This window comes from Schistocerca cancellata, chromosome 5 (assembly GCF_023864275.1).
Source record: "Schistocerca cancellata isolate TAMUIC-IGC-003103 chromosome 5, iqSchCanc2.1, whole genome shotgun sequence".
Lineage (NCBI taxonomy): Eukaryota > Metazoa > Arthropoda > Insecta > Orthoptera > Acrididae > Schistocerca > Schistocerca cancellata.
Window position 1 is genome coordinate 523,396,248 of NC_064630.1, and position 17,028 is coordinate 523,413,275.

The window sequence follows — 17,028 nt, forward strand, 5'->3', positions numbered from 1 at the left end:
GAATTATTCAACACCAATTTCAGCATTTTGTTGGTTAAGTGTGACTCAAACCAGCTGTGTGTAAGGTTACGAATTCCAAAGTTTTCCTAAGAGTGTAACATGGTATGCACAATCAAACGCCTTGAAGACAGCACAAAAAATAACATCTGGTGATATTTTATTATTTAAGGCTTCTAATGTCTGATGAGTGAAGGAGTAAATAGGATCATCCGTCATGCAACTATTTTGGATTCCGAACTGTTATAAGCTATGTAATTATTTCTACTTAAATGTGAGACTTCTCTCTAGTACACTACTTCTTGGAGTATTTTGTAAAACGATGTCAGTAAGGAAATTGGGCGATGATTACTGAAGTCTTTATCGTCACCTTTTTTTATGAAAACGTTTCAGAATTGCATATTTTTAACTGTTGGGAAAAGTTCCATATGCCAATATTGCAATATACTCACTAAGGACATTATTTATTATGTTACAAAATTTTTTTGAAAGTTCTGTTTGCAATTCCATCAACAACATCGCAACTTTTGTTTTTCAAAGTTTTTGTAATTCTATTAATTTCAGCAAGGGATGCTGGTGATATGTCTAGTTGTTTAAAGTTCTGCGCAATGTCATTTTCAATATGTTCTCTGTCTCCTTCAACTGAATCATGTATTTTTGCTGCTACATTTAGAAAGTATTTTTTAAAAGCACTCACAGCTTGTGAATTGTCAGTGACAACATTGTCATTTAGTTTAACTGTTGCGGTATCTTATACGCTGATTGGCCGTTCTGTCTCATGTCTGTCAACGTGCCACACACTTTCAATCTTCTTATCTGCATTACTTTTTTGTCCTGATGTGCATACTTCTTGAGGTTTTAATGGATTTCTTAAAATATTATAATATATTTTTGAAGTGCGCAAGTAACGTCGAAACTTGAATTATTCCTACCCTTATGTGTATTTTCCTCTTTCTGTTACACGAGATTTAATTCCCGTAATCACCCATGGCGTACTTGTTTTCTTAATGAATTTTCTGGATAATTTTTAGCAAAGCTACTTTCAAATATGGACACAAATTTACTATGGAATGAACTGAATCTGACGTTAGCATATCTTTCTAAGGCAGCTCACGCTGTAATACCTCTTTTATCTTACTCTTAAAAAATTGCATCCCATCCTCATCAATAAGCCTCACTGATTTTTATGAACCTGCCTCAGGGTTGCATGATGCTATATTGTTTATTTCCTGTAATTGTGCCTCATGATCAGACAGTCCATTAACAACTAGGTACAAATGAATTGTTCCAATCTGAGTAGTCTAGAAAAATATTATCTCAAGAATGCATCTAGATTTCCCATAGATGAAAGTTTTGTATGGGGGATATGTAGATTACTGAAATTACCACAGAATAATTCCACAGTAACAGCACACAAGCACGTGTCTATAGGTTCTGTTCCACACAAAAACTATTTCTTTCAGTATTTTTAGCCTTTTGTCCAACATTTGCAATTGTTGCAACTCTCTTTCCCTCGTTAACTCTACACGAAACTGGTGCTAGTGTTTAATCCCTGGTGTTTAACTTCTCCATCCCTGCGGCTATATGGCGTTCAGAGAGGCACAGAACATTAACACCTCAGAATTTTTCACACTCCTAGGCGTACAGAAAGCTCACCTACCTTGTTTTTCCATCTCCTAATGTTTTGATGAAACAAATAAATTTTAGTTTTATGGAAACTGTTACATATATAAGGGTCCTGTTCTGCTATAACTTCTTTCAATACTTTGTGTCTGTAAGCTAACCCTAACTTAGAAAATATATCCCTCTGACTCCAGTAATAACTGGAATATTGTCTTCTTCACTTGTGGCTCCGTTTACATTTACTTCAAGTTGCTCAGCTAATATTTCGTTCCCCCTGCCTTTCAGGTGCAGTCAATGATTTTTGCATCCAATTGCAGCACTAGACACGATGCAAGTACCAACTTCGTCTAAAACAATCCACTAAGCTCTTTGAATAAAAAGATCTCGGGTTCCCAGCCGCGTCACGTGATTAAAATACACAACCCTTCTGGCAGACACTCCTTTCACGCCATCAAGTGGTATGGCTACCAGTACACCTTCACATACACTCGCTGCCGGCTGTGACGTCACTGATGTTCGCAGCATCGCTCATGTGGGCATACGCTGACTTGGCGTTCGAAATGTCCGCTACAACCACGCGTTAGCTGGATCCCACGCCCTCTGAGCTGCAAGCCGCCGTCCCTATTAAGGACGCTATTACTGATTTTTGTTTCAATGTTTTTTTTAACTTCACAGCCCCTAAAGTCGCCAGGGAGTGCCGTTAAATTTCATCCGGTTACCGTTTTTTAGATCATGCTCACCTAAGGTGGATTTCTCGGCGTAGCATAGGCGATAAAACCTTTATTGTTCCTTCCTGCGTTCTTCTATAGTGCGTACTGTTTGTCCGATGTAAGACTGACCACATTCTCAAGGCATCTTGTAGATCGCAGGTGTTCTGAGACCTTGTGCATCTTTACCTGGACTCAATAATTGCACAATTTTTGTCGGAGGTCTGAAGATCTACTTGATCTTGTGTTTTTTCATCGAGCGGTTTATATTGCCCGACATGGAGCCACAGAACGGTAAAAAAGCAAGTTTCCTTTCCTGCTTCTCGCACGTGATCTTACTTTGATTCTTGTCTGAAATCACTTCATTTTCTGGATGAATTTTGTAGCTCTTGTTCCTGAAGACCGTGTCTCAGCTCAAGGGGCTGGTCATCAGCGTCTAATATCATTCTTGAACGATGCACTAGTGTTTTAACATAGTGCTCTTTTGTGCCAGGTGAGAATGACGTAACTCCACTACAGTTCATTACCATTGTTGCACTTTTGTAAATCCTTTTCAAGACAGTATCTGTTGCGTTCAAGTGGTATTCCAAGTTCTTTGCGTCCCTGACAACATTGTAGTTTCATTGACAAACCACAAAGTTTTGGTTTTTCTCCATGAACTTTAATTATTTTCCAAATTTCTGCTCAGTTTCTTTCACCGCTTACTACGTGGGTAGATGGTCACAGGAACGGATGTAAGAATGGAAGACCTTTTTACTTGCGAAACATTTTACGCCACAGTATGCCATCACCATTACATCATACAGTTGCACTACTGACCTCGGGAAATATAAAAGCTATCGTTTCCCCTATATACGAAGTGCATTCAAGTTCTAAGGCCTCCGATTTTTTTTATAATTAACTACTCACCCGAAATGGATGAAACTGGTGTTACTTCTCGACGTAATCGCCCTGCAGACGTACACATTTTTCACAACGCTGACGCCATGATTCCATGGCAGCGGCGAAGGCTTCTTTAGGAGTCTCTTTTGACTACTGGAAAATCGCTGAGGCAATAGCAGCACGGCTGGTAAATGTGCGGCCACGGAGCGCGTCTTTCATTGTTGGAAAAAGCCAAATGTCACTAGGAGCCAGGTCAGGTGAGTAGGGAGCATGAGGAATCACTTCAAAGTTGTTATCACAAAGAAACTGTTGCGTAACGTTAGCTCGATGTGCGGGTGCGTTGTCTTGGTGAAACAGCACACGCACAGCCCTTCCCGGACGTTTTTGTTGCAGTGCAGGAAGGAATTTGTTCTTCAAAACATTTTCGTAGGATGCACATGTTACCGTAGTGCCCTTTGGAACGCAATGGGTAAGGATTACACCCTCGCTGTCTCGGAACATGGACACCATCATTTTTTCAGCACTGGCGGTTACCCGAAATTTTTTTGGTGCCGGTGAATCTGTGTGCTTCCATTGAGCTGACTGGCGCTTTGTTTCTGGGTTGAAAAATGGCATCCACGTCTCATCCATTGTCACAACCGACGAGAAGAAAGTCCCATTCATGCTGTCGTTGCACGTCAACATTGCTTGGCAACATGCCACACGGGCAGCCATGTGGTCGTCTGTCAGCATTCGTGGCATCCACCTGGATGACACTTTTCGCATTTTCAGGTCGTCATGCAGGATTGTGTGCACAGAACCCACAGAAATGCCAACCCTGGAGGCGGTCTGTTCAACAGTCATTCGGCGATCCCCAAAACAATTCTCTCCACTTTCTCGATCATGTCGTCAGACCGGCTGGTGCGAGCCCGAGGTTGTTTCGGTTTGTTGTCACACGATGTTCTGCCTTCATTAAACTGTCGCACCCACGAACGCACTTTCGACACATCCATAACTCCATCACTACATGTCTCCTTCAACTGTCGATGAATTTCAATTGGTTTCACACCACGCAAATTCAGAAAACGAATGATTGCACGCTGTTCAAGGAAAACGTCGCCATTTTAAGTATTTAAAACAGTTCTCATTCTCGCCGCTGCCGGCAAAATTCCATCTACCGTACAGTGCTGTCATCTCTGGGACGTATTGACAATGAACGCGGCCTCATTTTAAAACAATGCGCATGTTTCTATCTCTTTCCAGTCCGGAGAAAAAAAATCGGAGGCCTTAGAACTTGAATGCACCTCGTATAAGCCGTTCCCATTATTAACATAGCAAGGTTATATTGGCTAACGTTTCAAGGCCAGGTCAGTTAGTTATCTAAATTGTTGCTCCTGCAGTACTGAAAGGATTGCTGTCGCTCTCCGGCTACCAAATGTTAATCTGGCCACTTCATTTTCATTTCGTTTATTGGGCGTGTTAAAAGGTTTTTATCGTAAATTATGCTAGTATAGTTTCATCCTTATACGTATTTCATACTGATATATCTTCACTTCGTCTCCAGCATATTTTAAGAGATCAGTAAAACTATTGTCCATTCCCGTTAGTTTCTTGTTGCTCAAGTTTTTCTGTTCAATAACTATTGAATTCTGTTGTGATAACTGCTATTCCAATGACCTAATTATGACACTTCATATCTGGTTTTGCTACGTCTTGTTCTATCTCACTATTTATCTGCCTCAACGAGTTCCTTTTTGTGCAACAATTTGTGGTTATTTAGCTTTTTAGTGAATTTTATCGGTCAAAATCGAGTTTCTAAAGTACTCATAGTTCACGGAAGATTAGTAATGATACGAAGTGACAAAGCACAACAACACCGTGGAACTTTGATCATAGGTAGCTGTAAAGTTTCCCGAGAAGTCTTGTCGTTTCTGTTTCAGGAAGGAGATCCGCGTGTCCGACGTCCGAGCCGGTACCAACAGTGTGAGAAATGATACGGGTGTACTCATCCACGTCAGCGAATTCGTCTTCCACGAAAATTACCATTACGACTACATAAACGACGTAGCTCTGATTAAGGTAAATGCCAGACTCCTGTATGCATATCAAGTGATGTATTTGTCTGACTACGGCAGAACATCAGTATACGGTAAAAATCAACAACTTTTATCATTTCAAGAATTTCTTATGTTGAGTGTTGTATGACTTTCCATAGGATATGGTTATAATCCCTAGTAGCACGTATTTTCTCAACAGAAATTACACTGGCGGAAAAAATCGCTATGCCAAATAATAATTAATATATAGTACTGAAATTTCTGGAATAATTTGTCTAGGTAAAACAGTTAAGTGATTAATATTGCAACATCATAGTTTAAAGTAAGCAAGAGAAAAGCCGTCGCAAATGTGAAATACTGGTGCATTAATAACTGGAGTAAACACCAGAATGTCGAATGAAAACATAGGAACGTGCATATACTGTGTTGGACGTAATGCTTGTTGTGGATGCTGCTGCAGTAGTCATCCGATAATGTCCCATATGTACTTGGAGACAGATATGTGGTGGAGCAGGCCAAAACAACATCGCGACTCCCTGTAGGGGATGTTTGGTTACAACAGCAGTATGTGGGCGGGCATTATCCTGTTCAGAAACATCTTTTGGAATGCTCTTCGCGAATGGCAGCACAACAGATAGAGTCACCAACAGTCCGTATTTTGCTACCATACAATGCTGTGTCCCGAACATACATTCTGAAAAATTTCTTCCTCAAATTAACGCCTATGTTTCATACTAGTAGACTTCTCTTGGTCAGGAATGCCATTTTTTCCTGTGCTAGTGTGCTATTTATGCCCTCCTTACTTCGTCTATCATGGGTTATTTTGCTGTCTAGGTAGCAGAATTCCTTAGCTTCATTTACTTCGTGGTCACCAATTAAGGTGCTACGTTTTGCTACTTCTCATTACTTTCCTTTTTATTCGATTTCCTCTTACACCGTATTCTATACTCATTATAATGTGCGTTTCATCCAAAAGACCCTATAATTCTTCTTTGCTTTATTGAATACTTCTTTTCTGAAGTAAAATCTAGACCAAAATCTTCCTATCACAATTACAGTACGACAACTTGCTTCGGTTGTTATCTGCGACCGTCTTCAGATTTGTAACACATGGAGGAAATCTAGCCTAAGAATATTATGCACAATCGAGCTGAACACAAAAACACTGTAGAATAGCTAAGCAAAGGTATAAATGGGGGGGGGGGGCATTTATAAAGTGAAAGTGAACATTTCACAAATCTGTTTAACAGAGTAATAAAAAATTTGTTAATGCTTATAGGGTAACATACCATTCAAAATGTGGCAAAGCAGGAATATGCTCTGTAAATCATTATTAGGTGCAGCCATGTAAGGAAAGCAAGTTAAAAATGTATTCTAAAGATCTGTATTACATCGTTAACAGGCAACAAGCCGTTTGTAGGAGGAAAATTCTACATAACAGGCGATAATTTGGGAATAAAATTCAAGAAGTTTGTGCCTAAGTCCATCTAATTTTAAAACCGTAAAAGTAACAGGAGAATATAGAAAACAGGGAAGCTGCCTTTATAGTTAATTGGCAACGTGCCATATATTAAAGACGGATTGTACGTTAGAGTCAAATGATAAAAACATCAAAGTACAGAGTAGCGCTAAATACTGTATATCAATAATAGAATAAAAGTCGGATCATACGTGTGAGTCTAATGATAAAAACCTCAAAGTAGCGCTAAGTATGTCAATAACAGGATAAAAGACATATCATACGTCAAAAATAAGGAAAATCGTCATCTCGCAATCTGATAATAAAATAGGAAAATTTCCTGTTATATGAGTAGAAGTTGCATCAAAAACTCATTATTTGCGATAGTTCAGTCGGTATTTTCTCGAGAAAAGTATTTGTAACTGTTGCAAAAATTGTCAGCTGTTCCGTACCTGTAAACATACGAGCCAAAGAGTTCGCTGTAGTTTTATAATAAAGTTATGTGACCAACAGTTGTAGAATGAGAGGGAACCGTCACACGCCACCTTAAAGAAGAATGTTCCTGCACGGTGTACGAAGTCATCGTTATTATAAAAAGTGTACAGGTTGCAGGATAAAAGGAAAATTTGCACCCCCTCCAACCTGACAAGACACCTGAAAACTAACTGAATTATGCAAGAGCTCCTGTTGGTCAGCCGAAGTACTCGAAACGGGAGACAGGTGGCGCGGGAGCGCTTGCGTTTACAAAGATTGACACTATTGTTTTGTATGTATACTGCAAAGGAACATAGTAATGACGACTAAAAATGAACGTAATGTTTAACTTATACCTTATATTATAATGCAAGTGAATAATAAGCGACCAGAAGTTGAATAAAAATAAAATACAAAGCATCCAAAATAGCAGGGACTTCAGTGTTGTTCATCATAGAATTTTACGATGAAAGATAAAATGTTCGTCGAGATGAGGCGACAGCTGATGGTGAAGCAGGAGGATTTATGCTAGCAGCATCGCAGTTAGGCGCAGCTAGATTGCGGATAGCGGCAGTGTTCTGAGAACCCAGGGGGGGGGGGGGGGGGGGAAGATGTACGATCGCATGTTAGCGGTGGCTGATCGTCGGTGGCTGATCGTTCTATAACATTTTATGGAACATTTTTAAGAAATATTTCTGACTCAGTTCTTTCTGGTCATTCGAAACTTTATCTGAGGCCTTTGTCTCGGTGGAACAAATCCCTAATGCTTCGAGCAAGTAAAGTTTTCTTCCCTTTGGAGCATAATGTAATATCTCTAGCCCTTGATCAATGTACTGCACCGTACGTCCTTCAGAGGTAATACGCGATCCAAAAGCTGTTATATTATGATAATAGTTATGTTCTCTGAAACGTATATAAAATTATCGGCCTGTATGGCCAATATAGTAACTGTCTTTTTTTTCCTTTATTGAATTTCAATTCCCCCCGAAGGGGGCGGGCTGGCAGCAGCTTAGTACGCCGCTCTTCAGCCTACAGATTTTGTGACAAAGATCAGGAGAACAAATAATAATAAAAAACAGGCGATAAAATCAGGGACTTAGAGAGTAACAAGGCGAAAAGAAATCGTGGAACTTAAAACAAACAACAGAGGGATGATGATGCTAATAAAAATACATACGGAGCAGACAGGGAAAACAATAGACAATTAAAAAAAACACGGCGACAGTCTGGATTCTGTTCGCAAAAGACATAAAATTCACACCCAGCGACAGCATGGTTTCTGTTCGCAACACGAGAAAGACAAACAACACTGAATAGTCACTGGAACACTGCACTAAAAAGTTGGCAAATGTGACACCACAGTCGAGAGTAGGTGGGGGGAAACTGGGCAGAAGAGGGGAAAACAAAATAGTAACTGTCGCAGACGAAAGAATTGAGCTTGTACTCACAAAGTTTCGGTTTTGGGCCTGTCCGGTGTCGTATGCGTGCCTACAGGGAGTTAGTACAGGGTGTTTCAAAAATGACCGGTATATTTGAAACGGCAATAAAAACTAAACGAGCAGCGATAGAAATACACCGTTTGTTGCAATATGCTTGGGGCAACAGTACATTTTCAGGCGGACAAACTTTCGAAATTACAGTAGTTACAATTTTCAACAACAGATGGCGCTGCAAGTGATGTGAAAGATATAGAAGACGACGCAGTCTGTGGGTGCGCCATTCTGTACGTCGTCTTTCTGCTGTAAGCGTGTGCTGTTCACAACGTGCAAGTGTGCTGTGGACAACATGGTTTATTCCTTAGAACAGAGGATTTTTCTGGTGTTGGAATTCCACCGCCTAGAACACAGTGTTGTTGCAACAAGACGAAGTTTTCAACGGAGGTTTAATGTAACCAAAGGACCGAAAAGCGATACAATAAAGGATCTGTTTGAAAAATTTCAACGGACTGGGAACGTGACGGATGAACGTGCTGGAAAGGTAGGGTGACCGCGTACGGCAAACACAGAGGGCAACGCGCAGCTAGTGCAGCAGGTGATCCAACAGCGGCCTCGGGTTTCCGTTCGCCGTGTTGCAGCTGCGGTCCAAATGACGCCAACGTCCACGTATCGTCTCATGCGCCAGAGTTTACACCTCTATCCATACAAAATTTAAACGCGGCAACCCTTCAGCGCCGCTACCATTGCTGCACGAGAGACATTCGCTAACGATATAGTGCACAGGATTGATGATGGCGATATGCATGTGGGCAGCATTTGGTTTACTGACGAAGCGTATTTTTACCTGGACGGCTTCGTCAATAAACAGAACTGGCGCATATGGGGAACCGAAAAGCCCCATGTTGCAGTCCCATCGTCCCTGCATCCTCAAAAAGTACTGGTTTGTGCCGCCATTTCTTCCAAAGGAATCATTGGCCCATTTTTCAGATCCGAAACGATTACTGCATCACGCTATCTGGACATTCTTCGTGAATTTGTGGCGGTACAAACTGCCTTAGACGACACTGCGAACACCTCGTGGTTTATGCAAGATGGTGCCCGGCCACATCGCACGGCCGACGTCTTTAATTTCCTGAATGAATATTTCGATGATCGTGTGATTGCTTTGGGCTATCCGAAACATACAGGAGGCGGCGTGGATTGGCCTCCCTATTCGCCAGACATGAACCCCTGTGACTTCTTTCTGTGGGGACACTTGAAAGACCAGGTGTACCGCCAGAATCCAGAAACAATTGAACAGCTGAAGCAGTACATCTCATCTGCATGTGAAGCCATTCCGCCAGACACGTTGTCAAAGGTTTCGGGTAATTTCATTCAGAGACTACGCCATATTATTGCTACGCATGGTGGATATGTGGAAAATATCGTACTATAGAGTTTCCCAGACCGCAGCGCCATCTGTTGTTGAAAATTGTAACTACTGTAATTTCGAAAGTTTGTCTGCCTGAAAATGTACTGTTGTCCCAAGCATATTGCAACAAACGGTGTATTTCTATCGCTGCTCGTTTAGTTTTTATTGCCGTTTCAAATATACCGGTCATTTTTGAAACACCCTGTAGTTTGCGTACGAATCCTAACATCCGTTCTGCGGAAAAACTTCTCAATATTTTATGGATCAAAACCATTGTGGGTCATTGCCGTAAATTTAACTTTATTTGTACGGTTACTATTAGCATAAGGAACGGTCTTATTCTGGCCTGATTTAAGGATGTCAGCTTCACACTACTGTAAAGGAAGACGTAATAGACAATTAATCATGCAACGGAAAAAAATATTTTATACCACTGAGGGTGTGACGAATGGGCGTTAATAATTACGTCAGTACATGCAGGTATGTTGTAAATACCGAATATATGCTTATCGTTTCGTGTAGTAATGGGAAAGTCTAAGTAATTGATAGAAGTAATTGATAGTGCAGTCCTTCTCCAGTTCCAATATAAAAGCGGTTTTTGGGTGCATAGTATTTATTAATGATGTGAAGTTATTTATGTCAGCCTCGTCCCCATTAACTAAAAGAAGGACGTCATAGATGTGTCGCTTGTAGTGTAATGCTTTTGTCTTCTAGTACAGTGCATTCTTGGAAAAAATTATTTTCTGGATCATTGACAAAAATTTCCGCTGATGTCCCGGCGAAGCTATATCCCATTGCAGGCCCATCTTCGTCATAATAAATTTTTCCGTTAAGGGAAAAGTTGTTCCAGGATAACTACACACCCAGCAGCTCGATCAGTTCAATAATTTTTCACTTTCTTATGTCATTAAATTATTTTTATAATATCCAGGCACTCTTTTGCCGAACAAGTTGGCTGTATCCAGCAATGCAAGTTTGGCGTTATTAGGCATTTTAATGTCAGCCAGTAAGTTAGCAACTTCTGAACTATTTTTTACACCATATGAACTCTCAAAAGTGAAGGCCTCTTTCAGTTTTCTTATTCAACACACGATTCAACTCGTAATTTGGGGATGTAGTATTGTTAACTACATGCCCAACAGATTTTTCAATTTTGGGCACCTTAATTTGTGATTGTATTGTGGATTAGTACGATTTACAGATCTTGTTCCTGGATCCGAAAATAGGAAGACAGAACTATCGGTTTCTTTTTAAGGTTTGTGTGACACGTTTTTACCTCAGTGATACAACTGACAGCGACATTACCCTTGTCTACCGGCCGGAGTGGCCGAGCGGTTCTAGGCGCTACAGTCTGGAACCGCGCGACCGCTACGGTCGCAGGTTCGAATCCTGCCTCGGGTATTGATGTGTGTGATGTTCTTAGGTTAGTTAGGTTTAAGTAGTTCTAAGTTCTAGGGGACTCATGTCCTCAGATGTTAAGTCCCATAGTGCTCAGAGCCATTTGAACCATTACCCTTGTCTGCCTTATTGACTATAACTTTTCGGTTGGAAGTTTCTTTACTGGATGCGTTGTTTGACTTTATATCTGTAGCCAACGAATTTTTGGCTTTGATGACAACACTGATGGCATTAAATTTATTCATTTTAGCTAGGTCAGAGACCATTTCAGTCTCCACAATTATTTCAATTACCTTATTCCGCATAAGCGCAAGGAGACATTGAAATTCATACCTTTATCTAGCAATTCCTGTACGTACTCGTATTTATATACATATGTGGGTTAAATTTACTACTCTGTCATGAAATTTGAGTACTTTTTGGGCATCCTGTAGCTTAACACATTTCTGTTCCATGCAGAGATTATAAATCTTTTTACCATGCTTATTAGGAATCAAATGTAGGTTTCCCTCATCACGTTTATCTATATTAATAATAACAAGACTGAAATTGTCACATGATATAGTGCTCTGTTATCGGAGTTCTAACTGTTTGTCTTAAATTCAGTTCCTCGTTTTCACTCAGGAAAGCAATGTCATCAGTGAATTTTGTTATGGATATTTTTTCATCTTGAATTTTAATCCTGCTCTTGATACGTTCTTTCGTTTTCGTTATTGCTTCTTCGTTGTATAGGTTGAACAGTAGCGGCGAAAGACTGCGTCCTTGTCCTACACCATTTTTAATCCGAGCCGTTCGTTCTTGTTCTTCCAGTCTTAATCTTCCCTCTTGACTCTTGTACATATTATAGATTACCCGTCTTTCCCATATAGATTACTACTATTTTTCACAGACTTTCGAATATTTTGCACCATTTTACATTGTCGAATGCTATTTCCAGATGGACTCCTCCTAAGAACACGTCTTGATTATTCTTTAGTCTTGCTATCATTATGAATCGCAACCCGAGAACTGCCTTTTTGGTGGCTTCACCTTTCCTGAAGCCGAACTGATCGTCATCTAACAGATCGTCACTTCTCTTTTCAGTTGTTCTACATATTATTCTTGTCAGCAGTTTGCATGTATGAGCTATTAAGTTAATCGTGCGATAATTCTCGAACCTGTCGGCTCCTGCATCTTTGGGAATTGTGAGGATGATATTTTGACGAAAGTCAGATGTGTATCGCAAGATTCGTACATGCTACACACCCACCTGAATAGTCGTTTTGTTGCCGCTTCCCAAAGCACTTTAGAAATTCTGATGGGATGTTATCTATTATTTCTGCCTTATTCGATCTGAAGTTTTCCATCCATTAATTTCTAATTCTGATACTGATTCCCCTATGTCTTTTATATCGATTCTTATTTCTTCTTCTATCACGTTATAAGACAAGTCTTCTTCCTCATAGAGGCCTACAGTGTTCTCTTTCCACCCATCCACACCCTCTTCTGCATTTAACAGTGGAATTTAGAGGCGGGCTGCTATATTTGTTACCATCTGGTTTAAACAACACGTAAGTGTTATGGAGATGCTTTGGGAACTCAAATGGGAATTCCGATTGGGAAGGTGATGTTCTTTTCCAGAAACACTGTTGAGAAAATTTAGAGAACCGGCATTTTAAGCTGACTGCACGACGATTCCACTGCCGGCGACATACATTGCGCATAAGGACCACGAAGATACGATACGACAAATTAGGCTGGCTCTAAGCACTATGCGACCTAACATCTGAGATCATCAGTCCCCTAGACTTAGAACTACTTAAACCTAACTAACCTGACATCACACACATCCATGCCCCAGGCAGGATTCGAACCTGCGACCATAGCAGCAGTGCGGTCCCGGACTGAAGCGCCTTGAACTGTTCGGCCACAGCGGCCAGCGAGAAATTAGGGCTCATACGTGGGCATATAGAGAGTAGTTTTTCCCTCGCTTTATTTGCGAGTGGATAAGGAAAGGAAATGCCTAATAGTGGTACAGGTTAACCCACCTCCACGCATAATGTGGTGGCTTGTGGAGTATCTGTGTTCATGTAGATGTAGATTAGAATTCCCATTGCACGGCGACGCTAATTTCAATTATTCCTGTACCGACAGAAACTATATTACAGCACTTTTGCGTCTGTGCATACGCGCCTACAAGAAAGCGGACTCTTTCGAGTTAAAACGGAACTAATTGGCCGTGTGAGATGTGCCAGGACACCGAGCTGGAAGATAATGTACAATGACGGAAAAAAATCGCAACGCTAAATAATAATTAATGTGGAGTAATAAAATTTCGGAATATATTTGTCTAGGTAACTTATTTAAGATGATGATGATGATGATGATGATGATGATGATGATGATGTTTGGGTTATGGGGCGCTCAACTGCATGGTTATCAGCGCATAGGCAAATTCCCACCCTTTGATCAGTCCAATCTCGTTACTTTCATGAATGATGATGAAATGATGAGGACAACACAAACACCCAGTCATCTCGAGGCAGGTGAAAATCCCTAACCCCGCAGGGAATCGAAACCGGAACCCCGTGTTCGGGAAACTTATTTAATAGATTAACATTGCATACGTGAAATGCGGGTACATTAAAATTGGTATAACCGCTAGAATTTTGAATGTACGCATGCAAACCTGCATGCATTGCGGCTCCATAAGCTTCCCTGGCGTAGTAATTTATTATATTCATACAGGGTCTCCAACCGGAACATAACGTCGGCTTGACACTTACAGACCTGCATGAAGAGCTTCTACGGGGAGGCGATGTTTGAACTTGTAAGGAAGTTTGACAAACTTCACATGAAGAAGGGGAAGTTGCTGAGCGCCCTCTCTTTTCTGCTGAGATGCCGGAAAGAATGTATAATACCTAAATTTGCCAGAACTGTTCATTACATTCGGACAAAAAGTACCAATAAAAAGCGTGCTGGTTTTGCCTTAGTAAGGGAGCGCATTCGTTTTACACTCAGACAGTTGGATTTCGATTCCAAGAATTTATTTTGTTTGCATTTGGAATTATCGGCACTGCTGTCTGTTGCATACTGGGAATAGATAGACATTTCGTCTTGGACAATATCAGACTGGATTGATCCAACGCAGTTAGTAGGCAGTCTTCGAAAGTTCATCAGCTTTCTTCTCAGTCTGGCGGATACACCGTCGACGTGTTGTGATTAATCTCACAACCAAACAATAAGACGATGCTACGCCGGCAGTGTTGGAAAAGAGATTAAATTTTGCCCCTACACCCAGGAATTTTCCCATCACTGAATTCATTTCAGAGGGCAAACAAGGGGTGTCCAGGTATCCCGAGGATCTAGCTGATGAAGTTAGGCAAGAGGTCTTGCATACGTTGCGCCTTGTGCCACCCCCGTGAAGTAACATCTTCTCGTTTGAAAGAGCCGCGATCCGGTCCACCAGAGAAGATTAGGATTTAGTAATTCTACTAGCGGACAAGGGCAGTGTAATGGTTATTCTTTCGCGAGACTATTATTTGTGTAAAATGTAACTTTTACTTGCAGACTCGGCATACCAACGATTACAGAACAATGCAACTGAACGTACAAAACGTAAGACGCTTTCACTTTAGAAGAAGATTTCATTACTTGAGAATTTTCTTGAAAAACTTCGACCTACCACTGCAGTCACGCTGAAATCATACGATTTGCCAAGGTTCACAAGCAACAGTTTCTTCTCGGCCTATTTGTTACCAATTCAGACGCTTCTACCTACAACTTGGCCAAGTATTTTGCATCCATTCCCATTCCCCAAGTCGGAAAATGCGAACGTCATATTTCCGATTCTCTGGTTTTTATTCAGCCTTTGATGTTTTTGTATTATTCCCAAAGATTTGCTCGTTAGCTTGGATATTGTGTCACTTTTTACCAGGCTTCTTCTTGAAGATTCGTTGCAGTTAAATGGAGAAAAATTGTACGAAGAAACAACTGAGCTTTGTCGACATGTGTTGACGTTGATGTCTTTTTATTTAATGACAAATACTTTGAATAAACTGACGGAGTGGGAATGGGGAGTCCATTATCCCCCATAGGCACAAATTTGTTTATGGAAGATTTTGATGACACAGCACTGAAGACGGCGTTCTTAATACTAACATGTTTTTGGAGACACATCGGCGGTACGTTTGTAAGTAGGCTGTTTATGTTTTTCTTATTGGCAACGTTACGTAGCGCTCTGTACGAAAATCACTGGCTGTGCGGTGTGCAGTCTGTGGCTTGTTTGCATTGTTATCTGCCATTGTAGTGTTTGGCAGCGGCAGCTGGATGTGAACAGCGCGTAGCGTTGCGCAGTTGGTGGTGAGCCGCCAGCAGTGGTGGATGTGGGGAGAGAGATGGCGGAGTTTTGAAATTTGTTATACTGGCTATTATGAACTGCTATATATATTATGACTATTAAGGTAAATACATTGTTTGTTCTCTATTAAAATCTTTCATTTGCTAACTATCCCTATCAGTAGTTAGTGACTTCCGTAGTTTGAATCTTTTATTTAGCTGGCAGTAGTGGCGTTCGCTGTATTGCAGTAGTTCGAGTAACGGAGATTTTTGGTGAGGTAAGTGATTTGTGAAAGGTATAGATTAATGTTAGTCAGGGCCATTCTTTTGCAGGGATTTTTGAAAGTCAGATTGCGTTGCGCTAAAAATATTGTGTGTCAGTTTAAGCACAGTCGTGTACAATTGTTCTCAGGGGACGTTTCACGTTTATGGTGTGGTCACATGGGAGAGATGCTCAGGATCGTTTCCTAGATCATTTTAATTGTATGCATCGCAATATTACTTTCACGATGGAAGTTGAAAGGAATGGAAAACTTCCGTTTTTAGACGTCTTGGTCTACAGGAGGGATACTGGGACATTAGGACACAGTGTTGATAGTAAGACCGCGCATACTGTCCGATATCTTCAAGCACCAAGTTGTGATCTATCGCACCAGTGCAAAGGGACCCTACGTACATTGGTAACAAGAGCTTATGCCATCTCAGATGCAAATAGTTCTACACAAGAACAGGATCATCTAAAAGCAGGTCCTTAGAGGGAATCAACAGAAGATACAAGCAAATCGGCGAGTTCCTACTTTCTGCGGAAGCTTATCTTCAAAAATAGGAAGAACTTTTAAGAGATTTGATATTAAAAGTGTATTCCTTCCAGCTGCTTGGCTCAGTGAAAGATGGTTTTGGTTTGTGAAGAACGGTGTCTGTAAAATTCCCTGCTATTACGGGAACGCCCATAGTGAATTCGTACGGTCCAGGATCCATGCCTGTAGCGCCGTCGCCACAGCGGGGAAAACCTGCGGTTGCCGAAGATTGTCTTACTAAAGTATGTAATATGTTGCACAACTGGTTGCTTCTGTGTCGCGTTCTTGGGACTGTTTAGTGTGAGAGGCACCCACATGCATTGCTCATACTGTGGCATCAAGCAGTCAGGCCTGCAAGATGAGTGGTCTGCCAAGCGAGTGGATTCATTCTTATTTATCGAGTAACATGAACTCTCGTACTCACAATTAAGTTACAAATTATCCTCCTGTATGAATAATACGCAACGGAAACACGCATCTGACTATCAGTA

At 40.9% G+C, this 17,028-nt stretch overlaps 1 protein-coding gene across 1 annotated transcript in view; it reads left to right on the forward strand.

The window, feature by feature from the left end:
- Positions 1-17,028, forward strand: part of LOC126188870 (trypsin-1-like) — an 83,535-nt gene that overhangs the window by 37,918 nt on the left and 28,589 nt on the right. Inside the window, exon 4 of the mRNA XM_049930524.1 lies at positions 5,129-5,267. Coding sequence (XP_049786481.1) covers positions 5,129-5,267 — 139 coding nt within the window. The remainder of the gene's footprint in view (positions 1-5,128; positions 5,268-17,028) is intronic.